The 12,672-nt window shown below is 49.2% G+C and overlaps 1 protein-coding gene across 1 annotated transcript in view; it reads left to right on the forward strand.

The window, feature by feature from the left end:
* The window catches only part of EFEMP1 (EGF containing fibulin extracellular matrix protein 1), a 72,676-nt gene that overhangs the window by 56,125 nt on the left and 3,879 nt on the right, over positions 1 to 12,672 (forward strand). The window contains exons 7-11 of the mRNA XM_013006549.2: positions 4,089 to 4,208; positions 5,241 to 5,360; positions 6,788 to 6,907; positions 11,664 to 11,787; positions 11,879 to 12,074. Of these exons, the coding sequence (XP_012862003.1) occupies positions 4,089 to 4,208; positions 5,241 to 5,360; positions 6,788 to 6,907; positions 11,664 to 11,787; positions 11,879 to 12,074 (680 nt within the window). The remainder of the gene's footprint in view (positions 1 to 4,088; positions 4,209 to 5,240; positions 5,361 to 6,787; positions 6,908 to 11,663; positions 11,788 to 11,878; positions 12,075 to 12,672) is intronic.

Genomic DNA, 12,672 nt, shown 5'->3' on the forward strand with positions numbered 1-12,672 from the left:
TGTGTAGGATAGCATGGTTTAAGGGGGCACAAACCCAGTTCTCCTGACTCAGATTGAGGCTTTGGGCAAGTTACTTAAGTCTGCTGTATCTCAGTGTTTTCATCTGCAAGACAGACATTATAGTAACAGTCCCTTCCTCACCACACTGTCACTACGACGAGATGGCGTCGTGTATAGGAAGTATGTAGGACACTGCCTGGCCCTGGGCCATTGTGATGGTGGGGCAGTGGTGCTTCCATGGTGTAAAAGTCTGCATCTTCCATGCACGCACTTTGGGTTCCATTCCTGACCAACGAACGTTCTCTCTGCACGTCCTCTGTCTGTCACTGGAGACTTGTGTGTTTGCAACGGTGCTGAGGGGGTTCCAGCCAAGCTGTCAGATGAAGGCCGACTAGAAAGAAGACCGGGTGATCTACTTCTACAACTGGACCCATGAAAGCCAAATGGGTTTCTGTCCACAGGATCGGCATGAGCCAGGGGCTAGCTGGTGACAGTGCTCGACAACACCACGAGTGCCTAGTGATTAACAGACAAGGACTCTGGAGGGTGCAGGCCTGGCCTGACTGCCAGGAATGAAACCCCCAAGTGGCATGTGTCGCTACCTGAGAGTCTGAGAGACCGAGCCCCCTGAGTGCAGGAGCCAGGTATGGCTTCCATCACCTGTCTCCCCAGTCCCTAAAGTGTGGCTGAGGCTTAGTGCATATTTTCAGAGTGAATGAAAAAGCACAGAGCCGGGAAGAAGCCTGGAAAATAGAAAGAGAAAATAAACTCTTCTGGGTACACTCCTGACGCCAGCATCTGCCAGGTCACACCGTACTTGGCGCCCTCTGTTCATTCATTTACATGCCACCTCTCAGCACAGACCAGTGATGAACCCTTGTTTGCGCTTAGAAAGAGAGGGTGAGGACATGCCAGACAGGCAACCGGCATCAATTTTCTTCTAAGCATGAGAGCTGCTGGTGTTCAGATGTCAACACCACCCTCCCCCAGGCACCAGCCTGCTCCTGCTGTCCCTGGGGCTGTGCCTAAATGCTGGTCAGTGCCAGGTCTCTCAGGAAGGTCCAGGGTTTGAGGGACTAACCTTGTTCCAGGAAAAGATACTGTGAAACATTGAACAGGCACCGTGGTATTAGCGCCCAGTCTTAGTCCGGAAAATGAACATTGTGGGCACGGAAAGTGTGGAATAAGACCTAGCTCAGCCTTCGATGAGGAGAATCGAGGTGGCTGGGAGCTTAGTCCTGGGACGCAGGTCTAATCATGGCCTCGTGGGGTTCCCCACAACTGCAGATCAAGTCTATGGTTCTCAGCCCTTGCCCATCTCTGATGCATCAACATTGCACCCCCTAGAAAAAGAACACACCCCAATTTTATCTCACTAGCTACAGTTCCCGGGCAATCACGTTTCAGTGCCTCCAAACGAGCTCTTCCCAGCACCCGGGATCTGGAAAACCCTTATGGATCCAACCATCACTAGATCCATCTCAAGGCTGCCTCCTCTGGGAAGCCTTCTGTTACCAATCCAAGTACCATTAGCCTCTCCCTCCTCTGTCTACATTGCCAGAGGACCCAGTAAACAAGGTAAGCACAGGCTTACGCTAGCTTACTTAATAATCGGTAGCGAACACGTTCACATTTTCAAAGATTTCTGCTTGTGGGTGTGGCAGGCATCTGTCTCTCCCCACCTCCCAGCATCTTCGTAGAGAAGCAAGACCTGGCAGGGACAATTACCTGGTGAGTGCAGTAAACATGGGCTTCCTTTTGCTTGCACGCTAATCTGTTGGGAACAACCTTTCGTGAGTTTCACCATATCATGAACCCATGTGAAATTGTTCACTACCAATTAGGAGGTTTGTACATTCATTGTCCTCAAAAACCTGCAGCGCAAGACACAAGGCTAGTAGCTCAATGAAGCCGGACGGATTAAGACGTCATACAGCATTCGTTTACCAAAGCTTTTCCAAGGGCCAACTGCATGCCCAGCATAGGTGTAGGTGCTGGACGAGAGCAGTGGACAAATTTTACAAAGTTACAGCGCCTGTCAACCTTTTGGCAAGTAGCATTTATATCAATCAGCCATCGAAACTAGACCCTGGCGGCATGGAGCCCTGCCGGGACAGTGTTAGATGCTCCACTACTAATTCACAGGTCAGCAGTTTGAAGCCGCTGGGAAGAGGCCTCCTGCAGCCAGCCCCTGGGAGCTGACAGCCATGAGCACCCTATGACGCTGTTCCACTCTGCCTCTCGGGCCACTGTGAGCGAGAAGGGAGTCCACAGGACAAACAGGACACACGTGTTAAACTTGCGCTCACTGAGGGTGGCATGTCTATTTCTCCCGTGTCTCCATTGAGCACCAGTGACTCTGCCAGGCCCTGTTTCAGGTGTTCAGTCTGCAAGGGGGTGAACGCACAGGATCCCCCCAACTCCACCTCAAGGAGAGGAGACCCCCCTGATGTCGTCCTGGGAAAGACAGACAACAGAGAAGTAATATGGGACACGAGACCAGGGTAAATGGAGGGCTGTGAAGAAATACAAAACGGGATTTTAAGGGTGATGTGAGGAGGAGGAGGAGGAGGAGGAAGCTGTTTCATCTGGTGGGCAGGCCTGAAGAGGTGCCTTTCGGCAGAGACCTGAGCAAAGTCAGCGGGGAAGTTACTCAAGTTAAGCAAATATATCTTATAGTGTATTAGTAATCTTTAAACTCCTGACCTCGGTTGTCAGTTCCAACTCAGGGCAGCCTCATCCCTTTCAGAGTAGATCTGTGGATCTACTTCCATCGCCATGGATTTGCGAAGGCGATGGCCGGGACTTTCTTCTGAGACACCTCTGGGGGAAGACAAACGGCCAACACCTAAGTTAACAGCCCGGCACTTAACCATCTGCTCTCCTTCCATAATAATATCAAAAATCGACTGCCATATAGTCTGTTCCAGTGCACAGCAGCCCTGAGTGGGGTTTGTGAAACTGAGATGCTTTACAGGAGCAGACAGCCTCCCCCTCTCCTGGGGGTTGGCTGTAGGGGTCGACCTGCCCACCTGCTGTCTAGCAGCCCACTGTCTGACCCCGGGTGCACCAGGCTTCCTGTAGTAATGATAGAGCCCGTGTGCTCTACCCACTATGTGCCAGGGACTTTGCCCGTATTATCTCACATAACCCTCCTGAAAATACTACCGCACATGTCTTAGGACTTCCAGAAAAGGAAGCTCAAAAAGGTTAAGGCCAAGCCAGTCATTGCCAGAATCTGGACTCAAGTCACCCGAGAGAGCTTGAGCACCCTGCCTCCCACCTCGTTGGTTATTAATGTACCCCAAGTGCTCAGCATAGTTATGTATATGGAATACAAATGATGTATATATTTATATGCACAGTGTACATCATGTAAACATGCATTTAACATAAAGCAGTGCCCCAACGTGCCTGCACAATTGTTTGAAATCACACATGCTGTGCTGGGTTTGCCACCAAGAGTAAAGTCCTGAATTGATGACATTTCATTAAGCTTCGAAGACATCAGTCCTGCTCTGCAGTGACGCAGGTGAGCATTTTAAAGCATTTAGAGGAGAGGGACATGGGCCGGAGGCCTCTCTCAAGAGGGAACATGTTTGGGGTGCGCTTCCTGCCCCAGCATGCGTCATTTGGTTCTCACAGAAACGCCGTTAGACAGGCACGGCAAGCATTGCTGTGCATGTTTTATAGAAATGGAAACCAAGACACTCAACCATCAAGTGGCCTAGTCACAGTCACCAGCTGGCCAGCAGCCCCCTCGTCCCTCCCTCATGCTGTGCTAAGGTCACTCAATTCTTTCCCACTTCGTTTGTGTTCCCAGTGTTCCCGTCGTTATAAACACGTGCTTGCCTTCACACGCATGCGCAATGGTCTTACGTCTCGCTTCCCAGGCTCAACCCAGGTTTCCCGGCCACTGGATGGCTTGACTCTTCCGTCTCCATTCTGCATGTCTGACCTCACTGCCGAAGGCAGATCTCGGTGTCCATTATCTTAGGAGGAAGTCCTCCCCCGAGAGGCCCCGGTGCTGCGTGCGGGAAAGCCAGCGGCCGTGGATCCTCACTGACCGCACTCTGTCCCCCACGCAGACATAGATGAGTGCGCCAGCCCTCCGTACTGCCACCAGAGATGTGTGAACACGCCGGGCTCCTTTTACTGCCAGTGCAGCCCTGGGTTCCAGTTGGCAGCAAACAACTACACCTGCGTAGGTAAGCCTGTCAGGAACCGCCCTCCTGCCCACAGAGGCAACCCGTGCCACGTGGCAGAACCTCCCGCTGTCTCTGTTCTCAGGTGAGCTGGGTTTTGTCAGCTTTCATTAGGCAAACCATGAAGCTGAACAGACAATAACCGACCTGTTTTGTAAAACATATCAAGATGTGAATGGAAAAGCTTTTTTTTAACTGCGGTTTTTAGCAGTCCTCTGTGGGTGTATTCAAGAAACTTAATTAAAAACACAAACAGAGAAATAAAACAACCTTGCAGATCAATCGATACCCACACACCAGTTAGTCAACAGTGTGTGACAGAAAAGCTGGAGGTGCCAAAGGGGTGAGTGCGAGGTCATGGGCAGACACCGCCCCTGAGAGCACACCTAATGGGCGCAGGCTGCTCCGCTCTGCCCTGCTAGCTGGCCATGGCACCGCACGCAGGCCTCAAGGTTGGCTTGACGTGGAGAGAATCCAGCGCGGGGGAAGAAACAATGCCTTTTATCAGCACACACAGTGTCTCAGAATTGCAAACTCCGCATGAGACTCAAAGGCTCATGTTATCATTGTAATGGAATTCAACAGCGCCCATTTAAAAAGTAATAAATAGCACAGATAAATCTTCACTACAACATGCTGAGAGACCCTATCAGTATGTGTGTCTTCTACCAGTAATTTATAGGCTTGGCATTTTTTTATCCGAATAGCAACAACAACAACAACTCAAAGAGAGGGAGAAAGAAAAAAGACAGTGGAATGCACATTTATTAGAAGCATTAAATTATCTTGGGAAGGTTCATTAAACATCAAGATAAATGTCATGCCTAGAAAAAAATCTGTTGTGGTATTTTCAAAAGAAGTATTACATGTGTTTGAAGTTTCTCACAAATCTGAAACCTGAATGAGCGTTCTCCAGTGAGCTTCTGCGGGGTCAAGAATTCAGCTGGGAATGGCTCCGTTATCAGTACAAAAGAGCAAAGCTCTGTTTGAAGCTGTGTGTGTGTGTGTGTGTGTGTGTGTAACCTTCCCTTTCAGACATAAATGAATGTGATGCCAGCAACCAATGTGCTCAGCAGTGCTACAACATCCTTGGCTCGTTCATCTGTCAGTGCCACCAAGGCTACGAGCTGAGCAGTGACCGGCTGAGCTGCGAAGGTAAGCGGTTCCCAGCCATGTGAATAAAGGGCGGGGGTAGGAAGTGGTCCAGTGCTTGCTGTTGTTTTATACGATGGCGCACCTTTGGGGGAAGGCAAACTGTGATTCATGGAAGTTCTGTTTTGTACCCCAGTGAGGCATTTCCAGCATTTGCTTTTTCCATCTGCTCCCCCCAAAAAAGGGAAGAAGCAAGATGAACATACACTTTTAAATGAAGTATTAGCTGTGGTGAAGGCCTCTCCTTAGAAGGGGGGCTTAGGGCCTCCCTTCTCAAAGTGTGATCCGAAAGACTAATCGTATCAGCACCTCCGGGGGGGCTTGAAAGAAACGCAGAGCCATGGGTAAAATCCCGCAGTCAGAATCTGCAGGTTCCCAAGCTTTCTGGCTGAGCAGCTACTCCCATTGTGGGTGTTAAGTGCTGTCGACTCAGCTCCGCCGTGCAACCGAACCAAACACTGCCCGATCCTGCCCAACCGTAGAAGTGTCGTTACCTCAGGCCCCGTCTTGTAGCTAGGTGTGCACATTCACGTGTGAGAAGGACTGATTGCACGTCAAGACATTGAAATTGAAACCGAGAGATCTGGCCCCATGGCTAATTCCTGCCATTGAGTGACTTGGCTACATGTCTGCCTTAAGCTACTTGGGTCTCACTCTGCACTTGAGTAGGAAGCGGCCCATTCAACTGGATGGAAGACCTGTAGAATCCGTTGCATGGGCAAGTTGCACTGTGTAACCCAAAGAGTGTGACACTCCTGAGAGAGATTCCATTGACACTTGACTTCCCTGACTTCCTTAGGACCCTCCCAGCTTTCCTTGCGGTCACAAAGGTCAGACCCCACCCGGAGCGGCCTCACATCATGCTCTTGTGCTCAAAATCAAAACAGGGCTGGCTCAGAACAGCTGCCTCTGCCCTTCTGAGCAAACTAGAGGGACATCACCATTCAGAAATGCAAAGCAAGTGGCCCCTTGAGGCCAGACCTTGCCAAAACGTCACCCTCTCTGGATGTTAGCACAGGGATGCGACTTAGAGTTCAAAGCCCCCATGAACAGGGCAGCAAGAGCCACCCAATTCCTGAGGCAGCAAAAATGGATCTGCACCATGGGTGGGTCTGCAGAGCACAAGGCGGAGAATGCGGGCCACAAACCAACTCATTCAATCTGTTACTCAGGGAAGGCGAGGCCCGCGATTAGCCAGACTGTCAGAAATGATTCAGTAGAAGCGATGGCAACGAGAACTCTTTGTGCTGTGACAGCATAGAGGAGATGAGCCGATACTGTTAGAATTTCTCCCTGGTGCTTTCATAAGGCGCGGTAACTCTATTTCAGAGTTTGTGATCTTGTGACCCTCTGTAGCTTTGCTTTGCTCACCAAAGGAGTGATGTACAAGATTTTCAGCTCTGCGTCCTTGCTCTTGCCCCACCCAACAGACATCGATGAGTGCCGAACCTCCAGCTACCTGTGTCAGTACCAGTGTGTCAACGAACCTGGCAAGTTCTCGTGCATGTGCCCCCAGGGCTACCAAGTGATGAGAAGTAGAACATGCCAGGGTAAGCTCCTTATGTCCCCGTATCTGCTGTGATGGTGAACTTTACCCTTTGCTAGAGAGCCCAAGCTGGTGCATCTGTTCAGTGTTCCGTGAACCAGGAAGAGTAGGACTCTCCACCACGGACTTCCACTTGCATTGGTGCTCTTTCTTCTGTCCATCTTTAACTCACACAGAGGGCACTCCGTGGTCATGACTTTTCTCGATATTTAGAGCAATCATTTTTTTCTGGAAATACTAATCATTTAATAAAATATTGGCATCCCCTCTACATAGCCTACGTAATTACAACAATAGGCATAGCACAATCAAAACCAGAAAAGGCTTGGTTATTAAAATATCTCCCCATGACATTGAGCCTAGAGCCTAAGCTTTGTGTGTGTGTGCTAGGCAGACTTCAAATCAGCCTCAATTCTCTAAAGTGTTATTTATTATATGTTAGGAAATACTTGAGGTCCTAAGAAGATTGGCCAAATGTGTACCAGAAAGTGCTGAAGTTCTTTGGCGAATGTTGACCCAGATGAAGCTGATACCTTTGTATCTAGTTTCAAAATAAGAACACATGGTGATCGTTGCACCTCCACGCAGAGGGAAGAGGCGGTTTTCTGAGGGGCATGATTCCCGCTTTCTACTGCATGAATTCAGAGTCATTCAGAAAATATGCACCCGGAGACCCAATGCCCATCTGTAGACAATTGGACATCCCCTCACAGAGGGGACACAGGGAAGAGATGAGCCAGTCAGGGTGTAGCATAGCACCGATAGAACTCACAACTTTCCTGTATCTTCACCCCACTATCATGACCTCAATTCTACCTTACAAATCGGATTAGACCAGAGCATGCACACTGCTACAGATAAGAGTGCAACACAGGGAATCCAGGATAGATAAACCCTCAGGGCCAACTATGAGAGTAGAGATACCAGGAGGATTAGAGGACAGTGGGGTGAGAAAAGGGGAATCGATCACAAGGATCAGCCTAGAACCCCCTCCCAGGGGGATGAATAATGGGAAAGTGGGAGAGGGAAGATGGAGGATGATGTAAGATATGGAAATAATAATCTATAACTTATCAAGGGTTCAGGAGGGAGGGCGGGTGGGGGAGGGAAAGAGCAGAAATGGGGAGCTGATATCAGGGCCTCAAGTGGGAAGAGAATGCGTTGAAAATGATGATGGCAGCATATGTGCAAATGTGCTTGACACTGGATGAATGTATGGATTGTGATAAGAGCCCCCAATAAAAGTATTTTTTAAAGGAAGAAAATATGCACCCTCCCCCCACTGCTAAAGAACTTGTGTTTCAAATTGCGCTAACCCAGAGAAGAAGGCTTAGAAACGACCCCAAACATAGATGTGCATGGAAAAGCAAGTGCAGCGCGTACATTCACCTAAACAACAACAGAGTGACAGAAAGATTACTTCACTTCAAGACAAAGGCCTGTTTGAGACTTAGCTCTGCTGCACTGTCTCCTGTGAGCTTGAACAAACGGCCAAACTTCGCTAAGCCTCAGCTTTCTCATAAGAGGGACTTGAGGGACTGGAAGGGAACCCTAAAATGTACTGCCAGTTGATTCGCCTCAGACCCACAGTGGCCCCAGAGTCCAGGACAGAGCTGCCCCAGGGTTCCAAGGCTATCAGTCTCTGTGAAAGCACACAGCCACCGCTCAGTCCCACAGAACAACTAGTGGGTCTCAACAGCTGGCCTCTTGGTTAGCAGCCCAGTGAGTGCTCAGCCGCTGGGCCACCTGGGCCAGAATGGAGCACAATGTATAAAAAGAATGCACAGCTGCGAAACCTATACCACTGAAGATGTTATGAAATGAGTCCAGGAGTATAAAGGACTCTGGGTAGCAAAGCGTTTCTCTCGCTGCAATCCAGTCAGTGCTGACTCGTGGGTAGTGAGTTACCTGCTGGGCTGCTAACGCCAAGATCAACAGTTGGTCAGCTCTTCAAAACCACCAGACCCTCCATGGGAGACAGATGAGGCTTTCTACTCCCATAAAAATTTACAGCCTCAGGAATCCATGGAGTCAACCCTACTCTGTCCTAATCTGTCTGCTAGGGATTCTATGAGTAGGAGAATTCTTGCCTAGAGAGTTCCCTTACATCAGAATTGGAGAGGGTGGTTTAAAAAGAAAAAAACAACGCAAACACACATGTGCATAAAACACTCAATTGAGCATTTTAGCACTGTTAATGATCTCTGGAAAAGCTTTCATAGTAGTTAAGATACCGCTTGTGCAATGGCTGAAATCAATAATGGATTGTTACATTATTTTCTCCCTTTGCCACCGTTGGATTCCATATAACAAACTAGTCTTTAGCTAGTCTCCTAACTAAACAAACCTAGAAAACTATTGAAAGTCCAACTCCGTTGTGATTCCCGGAGAGGGTCTAAAGCCTTCTCTTTAGCTGCATCCAGGCCACAAGCAGAGCCTTCTTGTGTCTGAAGACTGGCAGCTGCATAACTTTCCCAATCTCCTCCTGGTCTCAGAACAACTTTAGCCATTTTATAGGCTGAAAGAAAATATTCTTCTCTAAAGGCAAAGTATGGAGTATTTCTCAGGGTATGCAATGCCAAAGATATCACTCCTAGCTGCGTGAGTTTGGGTCAGTCTTGAACTCTTACTACTTTTCCCTCCATGTCAACGGAGAGATTATCTTTCTCACCTATCTCCATGTGGTTGGTAAGAGGAGTGACTTAGTTCAACTTAATATTTCCTGAAAGCCACGGGCCCCCAATGCAGTATTGGTAGATGAGGAATGGGATAAACGGATGGGCGGTATAGCCCCAGGAACCCTGGTGGCCTAATGGGTTACGAGTCAGGAGTTCAAAACCACCAGCTGCTCCTCAGGTGAAAGATGAGGTTGTCTCTGCCAGTAAAGAGTTACAGTCTTGAAAACCCACAGAAGCAGTTAGACCCTGTTCTATAGTCAACCCCTGTTCTATAGAGTTGTAGCCTGGTCTGTAGTTAGACCCTGTTCTATAGAGTTGTAGCCTGTTCTGTAGAGCTGCTCTAAGTCAGAGTTGACTCAACATCACCATGTTTGGTTTGGAGTTTGATGATAACCCCTGCTTCAAGGAGTCTAAAAGCTAAGAGAAGGAATCAGACCAACACAAAAATTTGAATAAAGCAAAGCGAAAAGAGATAAACACCATTTATGAGGAGCACAGACATTTGAAAATTCAGAGAAGAGAAAAAGATCAGACCCCAGCATCTTGCTTTTGCCTGGATGACAGAAAGGGTTTTGTAAGGTATAAAAATAATCAATGAATGTAGGAAGTGATGGTTTTGGAAAGGGGTGTGTATATAAGGGGAGGGGGCTTCAAAAAGTTTGTTGGAAAAATAGAATGAAAATACTGTCGAATTTTTTTCTCCCACGAACTTTTGAAATCCACTCGTATGTAGAAATGACCATTCCAGTCTAAAGGGATCTGGAGGTAGCTAAACATGTGCATGGAGCCCCTGGGTGACACGAGCAGCAACATGCTCAGCTGCTAACGTGCACGTAGGTGCCTCTGAAGAAAGGCCTGGTGATCTGTTTCTGAAAACCCAGCCGCTGGAGACGCCGTAGAGCCCAGTTCTGCTCTGCACACAGGGAGCCACCGTGGTTGGAATCGACCAGATGGCAAGTGGTCATGGATGTAGCTATGAATACAGATTGCTGCTGCTATTGTTTCCAATGGCATGAGTTTCCCGGAAGACTGTTCTGGGAATTTTAATGTCCAAAGTCAAACCCAGTCCTTGTCCAAGCTGTTCTACCCATACTGCTCCTGCCCTGACTCTCAGCCCCTCTGCTTTCCTCGGTTGCGTCTCAGCACAAACAGCCCCTTTCTCAGCTCCTCTGCTCCTGCATGATGCTTACTCCGGCCAGGGCTTCATTCTTGTGCTGTCCCTCCCGGGACCAGCCCTCCACTCCCCAGGTGTCACTGCCACATGCATACAAAGGCTGACTGAAGAGGACCACATCTCGACCCTGGACCTCTCTTGTTCAACCTCCTGAGCGAGGCGATAAACTGCCTCCTCAGTACTTTATGCTTGCTGCTGTCTCCGCTTGGAAGACCCTCCCTGCTGCCCCCCAAGCCACGAAAACCCCATTTGTCCATTATCTGAACTTGAATGGAGATGCCTCCTCCCTCCCACGGCCTTCCCTAATCCTCCCAGATAGAATCCATCTAATCTGCCACCAATTCTCCAGGGAACTTAGCTACCTCTTTTATAAGCTTCTATTGCCATCTATGTAACCGAAAAACAAACCAGTTGCTGTCAAATGGATTCTGCCTCATGGCAACCGTGTGTGTGTGTGTGTGTGTAGATTTGTGCTCCGTAGACTTCCCAGTGGCTGATTTTTCCAAAGTAAGGCACCAGGCCTTTCTTCCAAGGTATCCTTCAACTTCCATTCAGTTAACAGCCTGTGCTACCCAGGGATGCCAACCACATCTATAGTCCCAACTAAACTGTAATCTCCATCCGGGCAGGCGCTGAAAGGCTTCACTTCTTTTAAGCTGGATCCATGGCTAGCATGTGGCTTTGTATTCAACACAAATGAATCATACACATGCCAGTAAAATGGAATGGAATGACATGTAATCTGTCCCAAACTTACTGTGATGACCTTGGGCCCCGCTCAGTCTTGTGTAAACCAAAATTAAGAATTAAGCGCAATCCATAGGCCCATGCACCCCGTCCTGGAAACCAGAAGCTGCCACCCCCTCACCCCCTTAGGTCGATGACCTGTTTGCCCTCCCTCTCGGCAGATATCAACGAGTGCGAAACCACAAACGAGTGCCGCGAGGATGAGATGTGTTGGAATTACCACGGCGGCTTCCGCTGCTACCCACGAAACCCGTGTCAAGATCCCTACATCCTAACATCAGAGAAGTAAGGACAAACCCCAAGCTTTTGAAAGTGAGGCTCTTGTGGCCATCGCCCCTCCAACCGTGTGCATGACTGCCTCTGTGTGTACCTGCAGCCGCTGCGTCTGCCCCGTGTCCAACGCGGTGTGCCGGGAGCTCCCGCAGTCCACGGTGTACAAGTACATGAGCATCCGCTCGGACAGGTCTGTGCCCTCGGACATCTTCCAGATCCAGGCCACCACGATTTATGCCAACACGATCAACACCTTCCGGATTAAGTCTGGGAACGAAAATGGGGAGTTCTACCTCAGGGTGAGTGTCCTCACAGCAGCCCCGGGTGGGGGTGCCCTTTATAGATGCGGGAACTTCACTTGGGGGCGAGAAGTTAGCAAGGAAAGGGTTTCTATACAAAGGGGCTTCAAAACGCTCAGGGGGAAATCCCCTTCTCTTGTCAAAAATTTGGTGTTGTGAACTTTCTGAAGCACCCTTGCTGTACCTGCCACCTGTGGTCACGCCTACCTGCTCTCGTCACCCCACAGATGGGCCCTCATCTCTCTCCATAATTTTGAGAAGAGGAAGGGGAGGCTTAGAGAGCTGCAGTTCGCTTACCCAGAGTCATACCAGTTCAAGCATGGCTCACTCTCACAGAGCTTACACTTACACACACACACACACACACACACACACACGGAGGTCCCACCGATCAGTAGTAGGTAGTTATTTGATTTGAAGTAGAAAAACGAATTGCCTGAGAGCTTTTCAAAACCCAGAAATTGCTGAGGGTTGCGTTTCCAAGAGCCCTCTCCCATTGCCTCAGCCAGAACGATAAGACCACGTCTTGGGGCAGTTCCCTCCTCCCTCGGCCCGTCTATCCGGGCAGCAGCTGTAAGATTCCTGCAAAGGTCCAGCC

The sequence above is a fragment of the Echinops telfairi genome, unplaced genomic scaffold (genome assembly GCF_000313985.2).
Source record: "Echinops telfairi isolate 266 unplaced genomic scaffold, ASM31398v2 ScPeMD7_2573;HRSCAF=3158, whole genome shotgun sequence".
In the NCBI taxonomy this organism is placed as follows: domain Eukaryota; kingdom Metazoa; phylum Chordata; class Mammalia; order Afrosoricida; family Tenrecidae; genus Echinops; species Echinops telfairi.